Source organism: Acomys minous, assembly GCF_964271855.1.
Source record: "Acomys minous genome assembly, chromosome: 6".
Taxonomy (NCBI): domain Eukaryota; kingdom Metazoa; phylum Chordata; class Mammalia; order Rodentia; family Muridae; genus Acomys; species Acomys minous.
The window spans coordinates 117515963-117536847 of record NC_140487.1 but is presented as its reverse complement, the minus strand read 5'-3'; the positions used below and the strand labels follow the sequence as shown (position 1 = coordinate 117536847).

The following is a 20885-nucleotide window of genomic DNA, read 5'->3' as shown; positions in this document are numbered from 1 at the left end:
CTTGTTTACCTAGGCAAACAGCCGCCATCTGCCAGCACACCAGGAGCTACAAAGTGATAAATGATTTATCTAGGCCAATAAACAGCACCTGTGAGCTCATCAAAAATCACACAGAAACGCCAGGCACGAGGGCTTGTCTATGGGCCCGGTGCCACCCCTCACACTAGGGCTGTCATGAAACATGGCAAGACTGCCATGTGGCCTTGCATGCCAGCCCCTCGTTCAGGCAGCCACTTCCCAGGAAAACCATCACCTGAGAAAAAAAACTCCCTCATCGTCTCTGTCCCTTGGCAGCTTAAGATCAGGTGGGATGGATCTTTGACGGGGCCATGTGTGACACAGGGCCCTCTTTAGACTGACATCTGAGTTGCCACCTAGTCAGCATTGACAGCCTTGTGCCCAGGTTGTTAGATCTCTCATCTGGAGAGGCTCCGCTATCTGAACCCTGAAGCTTCCTGAACTGTGCCCTGGCCATTCTGTAGCCTGGATATCGTTACCTGAAGTGTGACCTGGGATCTGAGAGCGTTTGATATTAATAATTATGGTTGGGATGGAATAAAAGACACTGTGATCACCCACGGACATGGTCACTCTCCTTGTTGCCTTGGCCAAACACTTAACAAGAAGCCGCTTAAGAAAGAGAGGCTCAGCTGGGCGTGGTGGCGCACACCTTTAATCCCAGCACTTGGGAGGCAGAGGCAGGTGGATCACTGTGAGTTCAAGGCCAGCCTGGTCTACAAAGCGAGTCCAGGACAGTCAAGGCTAACACAGAGAGACTTTGTCTTGAAAAACAAAAACAAAAACAAAAACAAAAGAAAGAGAGGCTCAACTGGATGGTGGCCCTGCACACCTTTAATCCCAGCACTCAGGAAGCAGAGGCAGGCGGATCTCTGAGTTAAAGGCCAGCCTGGTCTACAGAGTGAGTTCTAGGATGGCCAAGGCTACACAGAGAAACCCTGTCTCAAAAGACAAAACAAAATAAATTAAAAGGTATGGAAGGAAGGAGAGGCCGGCTTTATTTCAGCTCACACTTTGAGGGTGCATTCCACCATGGCAGGGTGGGCATGGCAGCCGAAATGTGAGGCTGCTGTCATGGGGCATCTGTGTGAGACTCAGCTCCCTCTCTCTCCTTTTTACTCCATCTGGGACTCCAGCTCAGGGAGGAGTGACACCTACGCTCAGAGTGAGTGTTCCGAGTTTAACTAACCCAATCTAGCTAATCCCTAACAGTTGATAATCAATATTAATGGGCCCAACGAGCCGATCAGGAGTGGTTGATTGTTTGGTCTTGTTTTGTTTTGTTTTTCAAGACAGGGTTTCTCTGTGTAGCCTTGACTATCCCGGACTTGCTTTGTAGACCAGGCTGGCCTCGAACTCACAGCGATCCACCTGCCTTTGCCTCCCGAGTGCTGGGATTAAAGGCATGCGCCACCACTGCCAGGCAGGAGTGATTGATAACACGGGCAAAGCTCGTGGATTTGTCCTGGCGATGTAGACACAGATGAGTCTGTCCAGGAGGCTGGCATAATGTATAGATGACAAGAGCCGAGACCTCCACAGGAAGTGGAGAGGCAGAGCCACCCCCACTCACACCCCCATGGAATTCTCCATGGAACCTAGTGTACCAAATGCCTCGGAGGGAACCCAGGGCTTCATATATCCTAGGCAAGTGCCCTTGCCCTAGGCAAGAACCACATGCCCAGCTTCCTTGCTGTGTGATTTGTGTCAAGTCACACAGCCCTCCTGTGTCCATGTGGCCCGTGAGGCAGGTGGGTAGGTTCCACGGAAGGGCCAGGTGAGACCGGAAGCCTTATGTAGAAGAGATGCAGAGATGCCCAGAAGAGGCCGTGTGATTCGGAATGACGGTCCAGCTGAGCGAGGCAGTGGGAGGTGCTGGACCTGGCCTAATGTTTCAGAGGGTGTCCCTCGAGCCTAGACCAGCTTCAGGGAAGAGCCAGCCTCAGGACAGACTCTCCAGGGTCTCTGCCATATTCTCCTTACCCAGGAGTTTGCTTAAAACAAAAACCGTCATGGAGAAGACTTAACAAAGGCAGAGCATGTGTCTATGAGCCTGGGGGTCAGGGCAGATGCAATTGGACAGCTCCATCAATCATATGGTTCTACCTTTGACCCATTTAAAACCCCACCCAGAGTCAGTTGTCCAGGTCAGCTGGCTTAGTTTTACCTTGTGAGTACCATGATTCACAAAGTCCATGCTGCTTTCTCTTTTTCCTGGTCTACTAGGGAACTCATAGCTAAATCTACCATACAGATAGACTCCATAACTAATTCATTCTGCCTCTGCCTTTCTCTGTCTCTCTCTGTCTCTGTCTGTCTGTCTGTCTGTCTCTGTCTCTGTCTCTGTCTCTGTCTCTGTCTCTGTCTCTGTCTCTCTCTCTCTCTCTCTCTCTCTCTCTCTCTCTCTCTCTCTCTCTCTGTGTGTGTGTGTGTGTGTGTGTGTGTGTGTGTGTGTGTGTGTAAGACTTAATGTCCTCTCACATGGGGGGGAGCCTGTGTGGGTGTGTTCTCAGTCTTAGTTAAGGTTTCTATTGCTGTGACAAAACACCAGGACCCAAAAGCAAGTTCAGGAGGAAAGGATTTATTTGGCTTATGCTTCCACATCACTGTTCATCACTGAAGGAAGTCAGGACAGGAACTCAAGCAGGGCAGGAACCTGGAGGCAGGAGCTGATGCAGAGGCCACGGAAGGATGCTGCTTACTGGCTTGCTCCTCATGGCTTGCTCAGCCTACCATGGGCTGGTCCCTCCCCCACACTGATCACTAATTGAGAAAATGCCATGGAGGATTTCCTTAACTGAGGCTCCTTTCCTCTCTGATGACTCCAGCTTCTGCCAGGTGGACACCAAAGCCAGGCAGCACACACCCACCGAGGTGGTGGGTGCACTGAGTCTTCTGGGACGTGTGAAGGGCTGAGAAAAGGAAGTGGGGTAGGGGGAGGCTCTGGGGACCGGAAGGCACGAAACTCATAGGAACCTCAGGTCAGCAAGCAGGTCCCTAGCTTCAGGAAGGGCCCAGAGAGATTTAGATCAGTCCCCAGTCAGGAGGGTCATTGAAGGGACTGGTCTTGGGGGCCTTGAATGCCAGGTCAAGCTTGTATTTCCCAATTTCCCGAGCCTCAGCAATAAGCTAGCCACTACTAGTGTGTGTTTCTAAACTTGTACCTTATTGAAGATTTTGGGAATTAGGAAACTGGGAAATTTAGAAGATGAGGAGCCATGGAGAAGTCCAGTCTTGTGTTCAGGACCCTGGCTTGGCCAAGCCCAGGGTAGAACAGAAGGGCCCAGCCCCAAAGTCTCTCTGCTTTCCCGTTCAGCCACCTTCTCCATCATGGGGGTTTGGGGAGCTAGGGAAGGATTTTATTTTTTTAATGTTTGTTCATTTTGTTAAGATAGGCTCTCATGTAGTCCAGGCTGGCCTCAAATTCCCTATGTAGCTGAGGATGACCTTGAACTCCTGATCTTCCTGCCTCCACCTCCTGGATGCTGGGATTACAGGTGTGTACTATCATGGCCTGTTTAACTGGTGCTGGGGATTGAACCTCGGACTTCAGGCATGGTGGGCGAGCATTCTACCAACTGACTCACATCTGAGGCTACACAGGAGGCTTTCAGTGGAGGAATGACATGACTGGACGACAGCAAGCCAGGGTCTGGGATGCCAGGAGCTGCTGAGGTCTCCACAAAGAGATAGTGGTATCCGTGTCAGGGTGATGGTGATGGATGTGTGTGTGTGTGTGTGTGTGTGTGTGTGTGTGTGTGTAGGGGAAGGCTCTGTGACCAAGAGAACCTGGAAGGCAGAGAAGATGGGCTGCAAGGCGACTGCTTAGAGTGCAGAGAAGGGGAGCCTGAAGATGCGGCCCAGGTGTTCCTTAAGCACCATTTTTCGAGACGTGGAGGCCAAGTGTGGCCAGGACGAGGCTGATTGATCTGAGGTCGCTGAGTTGGCCACCTGTGGGGTGGTACTCTTGATCCTAAGCCCCTGAGGTCAGCAGCCTCGTGCCTGCTCAGCTGGTGCCCAAGCCTGACCCAACCCCAGCAAAGGTATCATTTAGCCCTGCTCATACTGTCCCATGGCCTCAGGTGTCCGTCAGCAGAGTGCTGGGCCTGGGGTTTCACCTCTGTGGGAAGAGGGCTGACAGAGTCACATGGCTTGTGACCCTTACCCCTTCCAGCCATTACAGCTATTGGCCTGTAATGGGTCCCTGCTCTGAGGGAATTGGTGGGTACCCTGCTTTCTCATGACTGGAGAGTCAGAGCACCCAAGGACACTCCGCAGTCCACCAGCAGGTCCTGAATCCTGCCTTGGATGGCAGTGGCACAGAAAGTGGTTAGGGGGTATCTGGAGACCCTGACAAGAGTTGAGAATGCTCACCCACTGTCTGGAACTCTGCGCTATAAATAGCAAGTTCCCCTGGATGAATGAGGGAGGGAGGGAGTGAATGAATGAAGCCACTGGGTCCTGACTCAGCTTCCTGGGATTTCTCCCATGTCACCTTGGGTAAAGTCATTGCTCCCTTCAAGCTTTGACTAAGCTGACTGGGAAATGATCTCAGAGACCACGGTCTATCAGAGGGCCTTTCCAGAGCAAAGGTAGCGTGGAAAGAAGCAGATGCAACTGTTCCTGAGGCTCCAGGGAGGGCAGGGGACAAGGGGAAGGGGGGAGGGTCTGTAGCTAGGGACTCTACAGATGCCCTTCCCTGCAGGCTGCCCTGGGTAAGTCCAAACACAACCAGGGGTGTGACCCTCAGGCTGGAAGAGGCCAAGGCTGGGCTTGGCAGGGAACCTAACCTCACAGACATCCATTGACTTCTTGAAACATATTTAACCCTATCCTTACCTTGAACCCACACCATGTCTGCCTGTAGTGTAACAGGGTTTGTTCTTAGGGAATAACTACTGTGGTCAGCTCACTCAGTCTGTGTCCCTGGGCCACAGTTGCCACCTAGCTCTGTCATATCACTTCTGACAACTCCTCTCATTTGAACAGCTTGTCTGACCCCTGAAAGGTATCCTGGGTGAGAATCATGATCTAGTTCCACACACAGGAGCTGGGGGCTGGGGGCTGGGGCCCTATAGGGCCTAGTATCATGTTCTCTGAACTTAGCAACATCGTGGAACTTACTAAGACAGTGTGTGTGTGTGTGTGTGTGTGTGTGTCTTTGTTGTTGTTGTTTTTCTGACTTATTCTATAGCCAAGCCTCCTCTGACCACCATCCTCCCACCTTCCGTATAAAGTTCCCCTCCCTGGGCTGGAGAGCTGGCTCAGAGGTTAAGAGCACTGTCTGTTCTTCTGAAGGTCCTGAGTTCAATTCCCAGCAACCATATGGTGGCTCACAACCATCTATAATGAGATCTGGTACCCTCTTCTGGCTTGCAGGCACACATGGGGGCAGAATACTGTATAAATAATAAATAAATAAATAAATAAATAAATCTTTAAAAAAAGTTTCCCTCCCTTTTTGCTCTTCACCCTCCTCACTTGCTGCCTGGCTGTCACTGTGTGTACAGTTTGATGCTGTCTGTGTCCCACAAGGGCAGGGTCTTCTTAGTCTGGCTCCCCAGCACCAAGACAAATACTCAGCATCCCATAAAGCTAGTGACAAAGCAGGGTGGGGAAATGGGATATGGGGGTCAGAGCTCCTGCTGCCGTATCTCCGGCTTGTTCAGCAGGGCATCCTGGAAGAATCTCTTAGTCCCACAGTTCCTGGGTAGCTGCCCCGGCAAGGATCATTCTAGAAAGAGGAGTCAAATAAAAGTGTACGGCATTTTTTGTTTGTTTGTTTGTTTCCTGGCTTCCTAACTAGGCTAGCAGTTCCTGGGATAGCAGCCTACCATGGGCTGACAGGCAGGCCTCCTGCAGGAAATGAGTGTCTCCTGCCTGTCTTTGCTGTCCGTGTCCCACCCCCCCCCACCCCCCCCACCCCACCCCCACCCCAGTGCAGGACAGGAGATTCTTGGTTGTGTTTGCTGCTTCGGAGGCACACCCTGTGGCTCCAGACCCTGATCCTCATCACGAAGGGACATGTTACCCACCCTCTCCAATCTGCAGTCTGGCAGCCTCTTCATGTTTGCAATGGAATAGCCAAGCCCTGGACCCACCCCCAGCCTTCTCCATCCATCTAACCAAGATGCCCTCCTTTTAGTTCCCCGGGCCCCAAACACTGTGGCCATCCTTGCATTCTTCCTCCTACGCCACTTCCAGTTCGTCTGCCGGTGTCATCACCTGCATTGTCTTCAAGACATGAACAGAGTCCCAGTCCTTTCTCCACTGACATTCAGGACCAAGGCACTGTCTGTCCCCTCTGCCCAGAGGACGGCGAGCCTGCAACCCTCTAATGTCACGTGCCTCTCTCTTGGCTCTGGGAGGCATCTGTTTCCTAGACCATCAAGCCCTCAGAGCAAGGCACCTGGACGGCTCTGCTTCTCCCAGGGGGCTGAGCGCAGGAGCTCAACAGCACCTGTGTGGGCACAGGCCCTTCCGGGGACGTCACTCCACACAGTCAGAACCTGCCTTGTGAGCTCAGACCAGAGATTTTCTATATCCTCCCTCCCTCCCTCCCTCCCTCCATCCCTCCCTCCTTCCCTTTCTTGTTAAAAGTCCAGCCTTAAACCCACTGTACAGCTCGGGATGATCTTGAACTCCCGGTCCTCCTGTTGCGGTTGCAGACGTTCACGGCCGTGACACCCAGTTGTATGTGATAGGAAGGAAGGAAGGAAGGAAAGAAGGAAAATGATAAAACCATTTCAATAGTCTTCATGTCTATGCGCATGTCTCTCTCATGCTCACAGATAACATACGTAATCGGAAGAATCTGCATCAAAATTAACAGGATCATGCTCTGTGTAACTTATTTTCTTCATGATTCCCCATAGGTCATCTTCAAGTTTAAAGAAATACATTTCCTCAAATAAGAAAACGATGTTTGGGGGGCTGGAGAGATGGCTCAGTGGTTAAGAGTGCTGCCTGCTCTTCCAAAGGTCGTGAGTTCAATTCCCAGCAACCACATGGTGGTTCACAACCATCTGTAATGTGATTTAATACCCTCTTCTGGCCTGCAGATATACATGCAGTCAGAGCACTGTATACATAATAATAAATAAATAAATAAATCTTTTTTTAAAAAAAGAAGAAGAAAAGAAAAAGAAAACAATGTTCAGCTGGGTGGTGGTGGCACACATCTTTAATCCCAGCACTCGGGAGGCAGAAGCAGGTGGATTGCTGTGGGTTCAAGGCCAGCCTGGTCTACAAAGCAAGTCCAGGACAGCCAAGGCTACACAGAGAAACCCTGTGTTGAAAAACCAAAAAAAGATAAAAAGAAGAAGAAAACAACATTCAGGACAGTACACAAACAGTTTTGTGTAGATCCTGGCTTTGCTGTTTGCTTATGAGAAGGCTGGGTAAAAGACCTGAGAAAGCCTCCATTCTCCACAATGCTGACCCTCCTCACAGGGCCACTGTAGGAATGAAAAACAAGTGAGCTAGGTGGTGCTGGTGCATGCCTTTAATCCCAGCATTTGGGAGGCAGAGGCAGGCGGAGTTCTGAGTTCAAGGCCAGCCTGGTCTACAAAGTGAGTTCCAGGACAGCCAGGTCTGTTACACAGAGAAACCCTGTCTTGAAAAACAACAAGACACATATGTGAAGAGATGACAGGACATCTGAACCTAACACTTTGAGAGTCTGGTCAAGTCCCTCCCGCCCTGTGGCTGGTCAGAGGTGATCACCCACTGACTTGTACCCTCTGAAGTCTGGGCACCAGGGCATCACTTCACCATATGGTGGATTTGTGTGCAGGCAGCTCTGTCACTCACTAGCAATGTGCTCAGACACCCGAATAGCCGCCAGCACGTCTTTTAGACCAGGCTAGCTCTTGTCCACTGCCCTGAACTCTTACCCCACAGACGAAGTCCCTGTTACAGGAACTGTCATGAGCACGCGCAAGCACGAGCACACGCGCGCGCACACACACACACACACACACACACACACACACACACACACACACGGGTGCATCTGAGTTTAAATGTCTGTTTGCCCTCAGTGGCTCTGAGTGTCAGGGCCGGGATTTGAACTACACAATGCTCATCCACTGAGCTGACCTTGAAGACTGGATTGGACCAGATCTACGAGTTGTTTAGCTGGTACCTGGTGCGAGCCCTCAGAAAGGCTATCACTGGGTGGGCTGAGGCACTGAGCATCTACAAGTGAGAAGGCTAGGTTCCCCCTGAGTTTCCTGTTGGCAGCTGAACCCCACTATGCTCAGGCCTTCTTCACATCCCCAGAGAGCTTTAGACACCTCCCTCCCTGCCTCCTAGATTGACAGCCCGTGACTTAGGTGACTGGGCGTGGTGCCAGGAGGTGGGGACTAGGCTCAGGCAGGCTCCCCAGGTTGCAAGGTGAAATTAAAAGGGAGGAGAGAGAGCAACAGCCCATCAGAACTCACGCTCCGACCCGGCAGCCGGGTGTCCCCAAGAAAAGCTGGGGAGCCTGGGAGGCAGCCGGGGCTTGTGGCTGCTGGGCACCCAAGCTGACCCGACCAGGAGGCTGAGATCTGGGCACAGAATGGCCCCACGGCGAGCTGTACGGCTGTCTCTGAAGAAGCCCACTCATGCTGTGTGTGTGGTAGGCGTGGAGACGCTGGTGGATGTCTACAGGTACGAGCTGGGATGCTTTCTTGTGCTTAGGTTAGGAGTGAGGGATCCCCAGGCAAAAGAGGATGCTGGCAGGATGGGGTTTGTACATCATTGAAGGTGGAGCTGGCTTCAGAGCTCAGGAAGGAAGGGACTAGGGTCTGTTCAGGTGCACTGGGGGCAGAGCATTGGGTCCAATCCCTGGGTGAGGGTGTCCTCAAAAGATGACCCTGCGTCCTGGGACCAAGCTCTGTTTGGGTTCCACATGCCAGTCTTCAAATGGAGCAGTAGAAGGAACTAGGGCTTGAGCCAGCGAAGAGGGTTGGGCCCTCCCCCTCCCCCTCCCCCCTTCCTCCCTCCGTGCCTTGCCAATTTTCCACCTCTCTGCGGTTAGGGGTGTGCATGTGACATCTTGACCCTTGGAGGCCAGCCAGGGACAACCAGAGTGACTGGGATTAAGAGGGAGTGGCCAAGGGATAACTCAATGACTTAATCTAAGAAGCAATTCTGGAGCAAAGCCTGGGACTCCAGCTGGCAAGAGATGATGATGGTGATGATGATAATGGTGGCAGTGACGATGGTGATGGTGACTGTCACAGCAGCCATGATGGCGGTTGTGATAGTGGCGATAGTGACATCTAAATAAGATAGCCATGACATCAGTTTCCCCTGTTGACCCCAATCTCCCCAGTTGTGGCTCTGCTTGAAGAGGGATGTGGGGACCTGGTGCAGCCTCTGTTGTTTACCTGGTCACTGGGAAAGTTGTCTGTGGTGATCTCTGGGGCCTGTGGAGCTCTAGGTGGGGTGTCTTATCTAGTGATTTGGGGGCTGGGGAGTCCCAGGCACCATCTGAACTCAGGTCACCTTTGGGGTTCATTCCCTGTGCCTGTCCAGCCAGGTCGGGGAATGCTGTCCCTGCTGCCTGCCTGAACCCTACTGATGTTTCCTGTCTTCTTTCCAAGTAGTGGTATAGGGCCCCCGGTGACAGGGATGAGAGGAACAGATGTGAGCTCTAGAGGCCAGGACTTGACTACCTACTGCTGGGGACCGGAGGTCAGGCTGGATTCATCAGACCTATGTGGCTGGTGGGATCATAGCCATTCCTGCCCACTCAGCATAGGATTCCAGATTTAATGAACACCGAGTCCACTGAGCAGAGGGAGGGAGAGAGTCGGGAGAAGGGAGAGGGAAAGAAACCAGAGAGAGAGAATGTTTTGGTACTTCCCAGGGCCTTACCCATCCTAGGCAAATGTTCTACTCTGGGACCAGTGCCCCCCACCCCCCAAAAAAATTTTTTTTAGTGGTGGCATGAACAGTGTCCTTCAGCCTCCAGTTTAGCTGAAGGTCACCTGAGACCAGTGTGGATCTGGCCGTTCTGATTTGACCCTGATGTCAGGGAAGGAGAGCCTATGGGTCCCACATGCCTGGTTCCAAGACCCTGCTCTCACCAAGGAACAAAGTTGTTTTGAGAGGTTCTTTGAAACCTCAGTCCCGTGTTACCGTATTTTTCAGACCAGAAGACACACTTCCCTGCCACCAGAAGTGTGTGGGGTGGGGGGGAGAATTAGGGCGTGCCTTATGGTCCCGATTGCTATTTTTATTGTTTTTCTCGTTTTACTGCTCTAAAAACTGGGTACGTCTTATGGTCCTAAAAAAAACCACGGTACTGTGCTAGGCAGGGAGCTTACCTACAGAGTCCTTGGCTCTTCGCGGCCCTGAGCTCTGAATGCTGATTGGATGAACAGGGTACCCTCTAAGGTGTGGAGGTCACGTAAGCAGCTGGTATATCTTCTTGGTCCTGTAGGTCCCTGGCTGTGTGAGCTTGGGCCTGCCACTGCCCGTCTGTGAGCCTGGCTCTGTCTCTGGGAGTCAGTGGGGGTGCAATAGTACCACCATCGTGGGTTAGGGGTAAATGAGACACACATGTGCAGAACCCTTTCCTTGGTAGGTGATTGAGGGGCTGTGCCAGTTGCAGGCACCCCTCCCCCCAACATCTGTTCTTCCAAAGACAGCACAGGGGATGTGGTAGGAGCACCAAGCCTTTAGAACCCTTCAGTCTTGCCAACCGAGATAAAAAAAAAAAAACAGAGGGAGCTGCCTTGGATGAGCTGTCCCTTGAAGTGGCTTTCGGAGAGGCTGAGGTATCACTCTCTACCCTGAGTGGTGACCAGCCGCACAGCTACCCAGAGTTTACTGGGGGGGCACAGGAGTTGGCTTTGTGACATGAGAAGGACCAGAAGGCAGTGGCAGTGGCGAAAGGTACCTTGGATAGGCTTCTAGGAGCCTGAGGTTCCCCCAGGGGCTGGGTTGGTTCCAGGCCACAGTTGATGATGAGTGATGAACTTGGGGCTCCCCCGCCCCTTTGCTTGGTGACTGGCTCCAGATGAGGCCAACCAAGGGGCTCAGAACTGGTCTTGCTTGCTGATAAGACTGGGGAAGGCCCCCCCAAGTATGAGGTGTGCCAGTCACCTGAGCTGCCCAGAGTTTGAGCCTCCAGGTGATGGTGGGTGCGTAAGGTGACATCAAAGGAAGTGGTTAACCCCCCAGGGGACACATGGCCTGGCTATCTGGAAAAAAAATGTTGCTATGTGGGGTTAATTGTGTGTCATGGGGTAACCAGACTCAGCAGGTGCTGTAGATTGTCCCCCAACTGGGCTATCTCAGCACCCTTACCCCAGTGTCTTCATGGGCTATCTCAGTACTCTGATGCCTATCCTGCAGTGGGCTATCTCACCACCTTGACTCCTATTCCCAGGAGGCTACTTCAGAACCCTGACACACTCACTCCAGTGGGCTACATCAACACTCTCACTTCCCTCTCCACAAAGCAAAACAGGATCCTCAGCTCTGGGATTTAGGGTGCAGAAACATGGGGCACCATGAGCATCTCTGATGAGCTATAGGAAGGACCAGGCCTGAGCATCCCCTGGGCTTCCTGAGTTCCAGAACCAGCAATGCCCCGCAGTGTGTCTGGCTGGCTATAGATGAGGGCTTTCAGCGCTCACTAGAACACTGGGAGGCAGAGCTGGGCTGGGCTGCCAGGGAAGTAATTATAGGATTGAAGAGATCCTAATTCGAGGGACTGACAGGCTGCAGGCGCCTCTGGGACCAGGCTGGGCGCCCTCTCTCACCGCTCCAGCCTGTTGTCCTTGTATACCTGCAGAAGGAAGAATGCCCTTATTTGGAGGTGACGTTCAAATGCTTACATCTTTGAGTTCCCAGACTATATGAGGCCAGCGAGAGGAAGCCCTGTTTGGGTTCCCTGGTGGCCTGAGAGCTATCAGATGTGGGACAGTGAGTGGACAGTGGGCATCCTCACAGCATAAAGTGTTGGCATCGGTCAGGACGTGGGGACAACCTGTCATTCTACCACTTAACCCCACAGGGGACTGAGGCAGGAGGACCCGTAAATCCGAGGCTAGTTTGGACAACAGAGGGAGACTCTGTCTCAAAATTAAAGGTAAATAGAGACTTGGTTGGGGGGTGGGGCACAGATAGCTCAGTAGCAGAGCATGTGCCTAGTGTTCGGGAGGCCCTGGTTCAATCCCCAGTGCCGCCAAAATGGAAGCCCGGGTCTTGGTATTGACCTCAAAGTTCTGATCCTTCGGTTCCACAAACATAGTCCCTCAGTGCCAGCTGCCACCTACTGTGCTGAGCTGCCTGGGGGGGGAGGTCCATCTCTCTGACACCACCAGGCCTCTTCTTTCTGTCACTTGGGTTCTGGTCTGTGATTTGTTCCTTGGGTCCTCTCCTCTTGGGTTCTCAGCATCCTCCTGGTGGGTGTGCCTTCCACCTGTGGTCCTGCCCCCCTCCTCAGGATGTGTGTGCTGGGGAGATTCCCAAGCTGCAAGAGGACCCTGCACACTTGGAGGGGATAGGGATGGAAGCCAGCTCCAAGAGGGAAAGGCCAAAGCAAAGCTGCTAGGCAGTACCACTGAAGCCTGGGACTAGCACTGAGAAAAAGCTGGGACCTGAGGACATGGACAAACTTAGCCTCAAAGAAGAGACAGATCTCTGTTTGGGCATCTGTAGGCTCAATTTTCTTATCCAGTATATTTTATTATAACTTATTAACCGAGCGTATGCCACTTATAACCCGACTAACCAAAACAATAGTAAAAGAGGATTATCGGACACAATAGCAAAACCGTAAGGATATCAGTTCCGAGGAATGATTCTCCTGATGTAGTTAGCAAGATTTCTTCTGCTGGAAGCTGGAGTAACCAGAACCCAGAACCTCAGCAGGAGCCAGAGCCCCTAAGCCTTCCCTCGAGCAGTCCTCTCTAGAAGCATCTCCGAAGTGCAGCAACGAACAGCCAAAACTATCCGAAGTCTCCAAAAATCTCACCTCCAGTCCTGGGCTCACTTAGGTAGCTCCTCCCACAGTCCGTTCATGGGATCTTTTCAGCTGGCAGCAATCAAGCCCCCACACAAAGTGGTGGTTTTCTAGTGGATTAACCTCACCTGTTCTCTCACAAGGCCATGCCAATCCCATACTTGGGATCATTTAAAAAAAAAAAATCAGGTTTTTCTCTCCTTCAGGCATCCAAGTGCACCCTGGGCCCCAGAGCAGGACCGACCGCAGTCATTCTGTGTTAGGGTTCAACACTTGAAACACTACTAGCAAATTGCTTCCACCGAGCCCTTTGGGGACATACATCCGACCGAAATGTTCCTAGCTTAGGTCTCTGGCCCAGTATTATCTGGGCTGGAGGGAAGATAGGTCACTAACCCTACAGGGGACTCTGCAGAGGGGCAGGCATGCTGTGAGCCAGGTGTTCAGGACATGGATGAGTGTGGGGGGCCCAACCTCTGGACTTAGTGAGGAGATAGGCAGGCTAAACTCTCCCCTCCCCCACTCCTACCAACACTTGCCGGGCTGCACAGATAGGACAAAGCACCCAGAGGTAGCCAATCTAGTGGCTTCTGAGAACAGGATAGCCGAGGGGGTCTCATTGGTCCTTACTTACGGGCTGTGTGATGACCTTGAGCCAATCACTTAGGCTCTCTGAGCTCGCTTTCTCTCAGGCTAGCTGAGTGGGGGTGACGTCACCTATTGTGTGCCTGTACAGTTGGCATCCTTAGGTCTCCCATTTTGCTAATGAGGAATTTCATCACCCACAGGCCCCAGGTCTACTTTGGCAAGAGGAAATATGACTCGTTGCACTGACTTTAAATCAGGGCCTTTTGTCTTGGGGTGCTTTGGTCTCAGGCTCCAGTTTTCCTCTGCTACGAAGAATAAGGCATAACAGCTGTCACTTGAGCCCCCTGTATCCACTGTGGGGAGGCTGCCTGTCTTGGGCCATCCATCCTCCTGGGCTTGCCAGGCAGCCTACACTGAGCAATGACAGGGTGTTGCCCGTGATCCACCGATCTCTATCTCTGGGAAGGAGAGGTCACAGCCACGCCCATGTGGTGCAGGCCTTAGGGAAACGTGTACATATGGTGCCGGGACAGCCACGGCTCTTCTTGACCCCTGTCAGCTACAAACAGCTAAAGGGGAACAGAGGGAGAGCACACAGGCTGGCTGGCATTGGAGTGGCACCTTCCCGCTGAGTGTCCCCCACCCCAAACCTGGTTGAAGAGCGACCTGCTTACACCCCTGCCTTGTCACTCAGCACACACTCACCCCTGCTTTTCTGAGCTCTGCTGCACTGAGTCCACCTGGCTTGTGCCTGCTGTGGGGACTCACTGAAAGACAGCATACTGGATGCTGTGTGTGTGTGTGTGTGTGTGTGTGTGTGTGCATACTGGATGCTCTGTGTGTGTGTGTGTGTGTGTGTGTGTGTGTGTGTATGTGTGTGTGTCCCTGTATGTGCATGTGCATGTGCATGTGGAGGCCAGAGAATAATCTTAGATATATTTCCTTAATTAGAATCGACTCTGGCCAGTGATCTCTAGGGATCTCCCTGCCGGCTCCTGGCTGTATGAGCTACCACATGCAGGTTTTGAATTTATTTTATTTTTATTCTTATGAGTGATAAGGGAAGGAGTGTGTGTGTGTGTGTGTGTGTGTGTGTGTGTGTGCACTACATGCATGCAGGACCCAAGAAGATCAGAAGAGGGCATCAGATCCGCTGGAACTGGAGTTACAGGCAGTTGTGAGCTGCTTAGTGGGTGCTGGGAATTGAACCCAGGTCCTCTGCAAGAGCAGTAAGCACTCTTAACCACTAAGCCATCTCTCCAGCCCACATCCAGTTTTTTAATTTGTTTGTTTGTTTTGTTTTTGTTTGGCTGGTTTTGTTTGTTTGTTTTTTCAAGACAAAGTTTCTCTGTGTAGCCTTAATTGTCCTGAACTTGCTTTGTAGACCAGGCTGGCCTTGAATGTTTGTTTGCTTGTTTGGTTGGTTGGTTTTTGGTTTTTCAAGACAGGATTTCTCTGTGTAACCCTGGCTGTCCTGGACTCACTTTGTAGACCAGGCTTGCCTCAAACTCAAAGAGATCTGCCTGCCTCTGCCTCCCGAGTGCTGGGATTAAAGGTGTGTGCCACCACTGCTCGCCTAATGCAGATTAAAAAAAGAAGATTTATTATGTATACAGTGTTCTGCCTGCATGTACATCTGTACACCAGAAGAAGGTACCAGATCTCATTATAGATGGTTGTGAGCCACCATGTCATTGCTGGGAATTGAACTCAGGACCTTTGGAAGAGCAGACAGTGCTCTTAACCACTGAGCCATCTCTCCAGCCCCTAATGCAGATTTTTGTTGTTGTTGTTGTTGTTGTTGTTGTTTTTGTTTTTCGAGACAGGGTTTCTCTGTGTAGCCTTGGGTGTTCTGGTCTTGCTTTGTAGACCAGGCTGGCCTCAAACTCACAGCGATCCACCTGCCTCTGCCTCCTGAGTGCTGGGATTAAAGGCATGTGCCACCACACCCAGCTAATGCACATTTTTTTTTTCTGTTTCAAAAGGCTTTATTTTTACTTGGTCCAAGACTTGGAAGAGGCTCCAGGGCAGTTACAAAGCTGCCTAGTGGCTTGAGAGGTTCATTCAGGTGGAGGTCCTAAGGCTGGCTGGTACAGAGCTGAGGTTTTTAATGTGAGTTTTGGGCACTGAATTCTGGTGCTCATAGTTGCAAGGATTTACTAATGGAGCCGTCTCCCCAGTCCCTGGTTTTATTTGCTTATTTATTTTAAGTGGTTCTTGCTACATAATCCAGGCTAGCCTTGAACTCCTAATCCCCTTACCTCTGTGTCCTGCATGCGAGCATCTTAGGCATCAGCACCCTGTAAATGCTACTTTGTGGGGAGGCACACCTAGTCTGGGTCCTTGGTCTTCTGAGAGTGAATGGGTCACAGCCGCATTCTCCTCCATGGGTCTCTGACTCTCCTCTTGTGTGATGCTCACTCGTCCACAACTCTCAGAACCTTTCTTAGCAGCCGTGGCCATGGAACCTAGTGAAAGTGCTTCGCACGATAGGACTGTGAACTCCCACAGTGAGCTTGCAAGGCAGAGAAGGCGATGGTCTCCATGTTGCAAAGAAACTAAGACACAGAGAGATTGAGAGACTTCCTGAAGTCATAAAGCTGGCAACTGCCGGGGCTGGGATTTGAACCCATGCTTGCCTGATTCCAGGTTCTGTAAACTCTGCCACAGGAGATCCTGATCTCTGGGAACTCTATTTGCTGCAGGGTCTGTCTGTATGAGGAGTGGGGACAGGCCAGTGGGCATGCTCTCGGCTTGAATCTCATCTCTGTGCTGTGTAGCCCCCTATGTGACTTCTTGGGGGTTTCTTCTCTGCTCTGTAAACTCAGGTGTTACCCCTGTTCTGCAAGTGGCTGGCTTAAATAGTCAGAGAGCAGAGCAGGGACCATGGTGTCTCTTCCAGGTGCCATGCTTTACTGTGTCCTGTGATGCCCGCACCACGCAGAGCAACAAGGGTGTTCATGTTGAGCCTCGAGCAGCTCTAAAAGGAGCATCACTGGCTCTCAGGGTCAGAGAGTTTGGGGGCCCAGGCCAGCCTGGGAGACTGCCAGTGGGTGACACTGTCTGGCCTGCCACCGGTCTTCAGCTCCCAGCCACCTGGACCTGTGGCCTTCCCTGTTTTAGTGTCTGAGACGGCATGTGCATCCTGCTTCTTCAGGGCCACTACTGCCCAGCGCAGGCCTCTCACAAGCCTTCCCTACCCAGCTCCTGCCCCAGGTCCTGGTGATGCCCAAGTGTGAGTAGGTGACACAGAGGTCATTTTCCTCCTCGTTGTCCTCCTCTTGAGACCAGGAGGCAGGCTTCCTAGCTGCAGGGCTTCTAGGTGGAGGGCTGCAGCCTAGCGGAAGAAAATGCTTTGTAACTGTAGGAAAAGGTGTGGGGAGTGCTCAGGCTGAGTCTGGTCCTGATGGGGGCTGGCCAAGGTGAGGCAGGGGTGGGGGCGGGGATGGGGGGCATGGAGGAGTAGGAGGGCAGGGGATAGGAGGGTAGGGGGATGGGAGGGTCGGGTGACCGGCTGTGACCCAGAGTATATGCTCACTGTTCTCGGAACCAGAAAGTCACAGTCACCATGTTCTGGCCTGTACTGACCTGGAGAGGATCAGGTGGGTGGTTGGGGACAGAGACAGGTACGGTGGTTTTCCTGTTCGGTCCCCTAGCCTTGCTCACAAGGAAACCCTCTGAGGAGCTTGCAGGGAAACTTCGCCATTTCCATGTCCTTCCTACATCCTTTTGTGTGATTTCATCCCTCCTTTTAGCGGGATATGCTCCCTGTAACATCAGCCCACATGGCTGGGGGAGGGGTGCGATGGGGGATAGCTGCTGCTCCCTGCTATGTGGCTGAGGGAGGTTCACCTCACTGAGAAAAATAGATGAATTTACCTATGAAATAGAGACAGAAACGCCTGCCTGAGAGGGTTGCTGTGAATGAAGTAGAGATGAGGTCAAGAGTATCACAAACTTCACTAAATGAGGTGCTTGAACCCCAACTTCCCTACCTCCAGCAGTTCAGACAGATGTCCCCAGAAGGCAGGCAGGCAGGAGCACCTTGATTGAGTGTGCAGGCAGACTGGGGGGGGGGGCAGCAGTCGGGGGGGGGCAGCAGGGGGTGGGGCTTAGCCTCTGTGGAGAAGATTGGCAACAGCAACCACCAATCAAAGCACACTTTACAACATTTTCCCCCCAGGCCCCCCACCTCTGAGCCCTCACGGGCCCTAGATGTGGCTCTGTGGAGAAAAACCAAGGGACCAGAGGTCACACTCCAAGGAGGCTACTCCTTACCTCAAGGAAAACAGTGGGAATGGGTTCTCTAGACTTTACGTGGCACTCGCCAATAAGGAGTGACAAACTGCGGGACGATTGTAGGGTATACCTTGTTTATGTTGATGAATATTATAATAAGTGTGTATGCATATAAGTGTCCCCAGAAAGTTGTTACACCAGAGCCTGGAGGTAGGGCAGCGAAGGATACATTGGTGAGGCTGGGGTGGGGGTGGGGGTGCAGGGGGGTGGTGGGAAGCAAGGAAAGCCCCTGGGAGCTCACAGCCCCCTGAGGGTGGTATTTGAAGAAAAAGGGATAAAGGTCTAGGGATGGAGCGACTCTAGTAGCCTCAGTAGGGGAGGAGGGCTGAGGCCTGGAGGTGGGGGTGTTCCAGAGGCCATGGGGTACCCGGGTGGGAACCTTGTAGAGGCTGCCCAGCAGGTAGGTGAGAGGGAGGGGAGCAGTGATTATCAAAGCGGGTGACATCTGCAGTCTACATTAGTTGGGTATGAAGGAGAAGGGAAGGTAGGGAACCAGATGACACCCCTTGTCCAATCCAGGGACAGGCTTGAGGTGGGGCCAGGTGTGATAGGGTATAGGCGATCTGCCCTCAGGGAGAAGGAGAAGGTGACAGTGGCAATAGTTCCCAGAGGGGGTGGGGGAAGAAAGCTCAACAGTCAGGCAGTGTCAAAGGTCATTCTCAAGGCCAGCGTCCCCAGACCCTGACAACCCATTGTCTCTAGTACACAGCTCAGAAGTTGAGTGGGGCCTTGGCCTTGGCAGCTGCGGGAGTTGCCAAGCAGCCGGCATAGGCAAAGCTGAGCCAGATACACCCAGGGACCAAAGCTTTGAAGGCTGAGAGGGCCAGGTGCTGAAGGCCCAGGGGATTGGGGCCTGGCATGGGAGTGCTGGGATTCAGGAAAGGTCCCTGTGGGTGCTGGCACGGCAGATCACAGCTGGTTGGTTCTTAGTAATGACACAGTGTCTGGGACTTACCCCAGAGAGAGGCCTGAGGTCAGGTGCAGGCAGCTACATTAGAAGCAAGTAAGGAGATGTCAAGGGTGCTAGTGCCTCTGATGACAAATAAAGCCTGGGAGCAAGCCAGGTGTGGTGGCGCACACCTTTAATTCCAGCACTTGGGAGACAGAGGCAGGTAGATCTCTGTGAGTTCGAGGTCAGCCTGGTCTACAAAGCGAGTCTAGGACAGACAAGGCTACACAGAGAAACCCTGTCTGGAAAAAAAATAAATAATAAACAAACAAACAAACAAACCTGGGGGCAGTAGACTGCAGGTGGTTCAGAGCTGGTACTGTCCAGGGACAAGGTCAGAGTGACAGCCAACAAGAAGGGAAGAGGTCTTGTACACGCCAATATCTGAACAGTTCATTTCAAAGGCTGGAGGCTCAGGAATTCAAGGTTATCCTTGAAGAGTGAGTTCAAGGCCAGTGAGGAAGAAGGAGCACCCGGGGCCCCAAGCCATGTGAGTAGAATGGCAGGAGGTAACCATGGGGAAAAGGCTTCAGAAGGACATGGCCATTGTGGGGACAGGACTCTAAATCAAAAGATGCAGACACCTGGAAGAAGGAGCGCGAATAGGATGCGTAAGGTTGCCATGGCAACGGGTGCACAGACTGATGGGAGCTCTGAGGGTCATCAAGGGAGTGGGGGGCTTACGGTGCTCTGGCCCTCCCCCTATGTGTCTGCCCTATCAGTAGAGTGGGCCTGTGGTGAGCCACAGAGTGTGACAGAATTGCGGCCATCATGGCTATTGTCAATGAAGACAGTTACATGGTGGGCACAGGATGACTATGAAGAGGGCTGTGGGAGGGTCTTTTCCAGAGGTGTGCTTGGATGTGATTCTCAGGGGCCAGGAAAGGGTAGAGGCAGGAGAATAAGAGACTAGGTAGACCCCTCCCCCTCATCTATGTGGTCAGGGCAACCTCTGTAAGTGGACTTGTCTTCAGTGTCCTCATCAGCGGGGAAGCACTATGCTAGAGCCCTGAGCGCTGATGGGTTGGGAGGGCCCCAGTGCACATGTGGCCCCCTCTTCTGATGTCTCCTCAGGACAGCAGCTTCTCAGGGAGGAAGGCTTTGCACTACCTGCCTAATGAGCTTGCGTTTGTCAAGGTGATGGAAAGTACATCTCCCCAGGACAGGACCCTGCTTGAGTTTGGGTGCCCCATAGGCCAAGTCTGCCCCAACTAAAGCTGTGGCTGCAAATGGACCCCAAGCAAGTGGTCCAACAGCTGAGGGGCCCAGCAGGTTGATGGCTCCCTGTCTCTCCAGAACCAAGAGACCTGGGGCTCCAGCAGAGTATGGGGTGTCAGGCAAACAGAGAGAAGATGCTTTGTGGGACCCACATCAGTGGGCACCATTGCCCCACTGCAGGGCAGATGGGCCTGAGAGACCCCTGAGGGCTGACAGAAGGTGGAAATCCATTCCTTCCTTCTCACACATCTGCTGAGGGCCCTGAGCACACTCTAAGGGTCTAGTAGCAAACTAGGCAAAACTGGCTGCCCTCTGGAACTGAGCTAGCAGGACAGTGGGACAGTGACACACTGTTGATAAGGCAGGGAAAGGCAGAAGGTGACTGGCCTTAGCTGGAGGGATGAGGGTGGGCCTTTTCCCAACACTGTGATAAAACAACATGGCTAGTGAATCACCTAAAGAGGGAGGGGTTTACTGGGGTCACAGTTCAAGGTGCAACCAATCATAGGGGAAGTCAAGGCAACAAGGGCTTGAAGGAGCTAGCCCCGTATGTCCAGAGTCAGAAGAGAGCCATGAACACACACTGCTGCTCAGCCCTCCCCCTCCCCTGTACAGTCCAGGAGTTCCTGGCAAGGAAACAGCCGCACTGATAACTAAGTTGGGTCTTCCCACATCAACCAATGTGTTATGTTAAAAGACACGCCTTTAATGCCAGCACTCAGGAGGCAGAGGCTGGCAGATCTCTGTGAGTTTGAGGCCAGCCTGGTCTACAAAGTGAACCTAGGACAGGCAAGATACACAGGGAAACCCTGTCTTGAAAAACAAAACAGCCGGGTGGTGGTGGTG

General features: G+C 52.4%; 1 protein-coding gene across 1 annotated transcript in view; it reads left to right on the top strand.

The window, feature by feature from the left end:
• The first annotated feature begins 8442 nt into the window (after nucleotides 1-8442).
• Nucleotides 8443-20885, top strand: part of PADI1 (peptidyl arginine deiminase 1) — a 31383-nt gene continuing 18940 nt past the window's right edge. Inside the window, exon 1 of the mRNA XM_084787957.1 lies at nucleotides 8443-8673. Coding sequence (XP_084644083.1) covers nucleotides 8582-8673 — 92 coding nt within the window. The 5' untranslated portion in view covers nucleotides 8443-8581. The remainder of the gene's footprint in view (nucleotides 8674-20885) is intronic.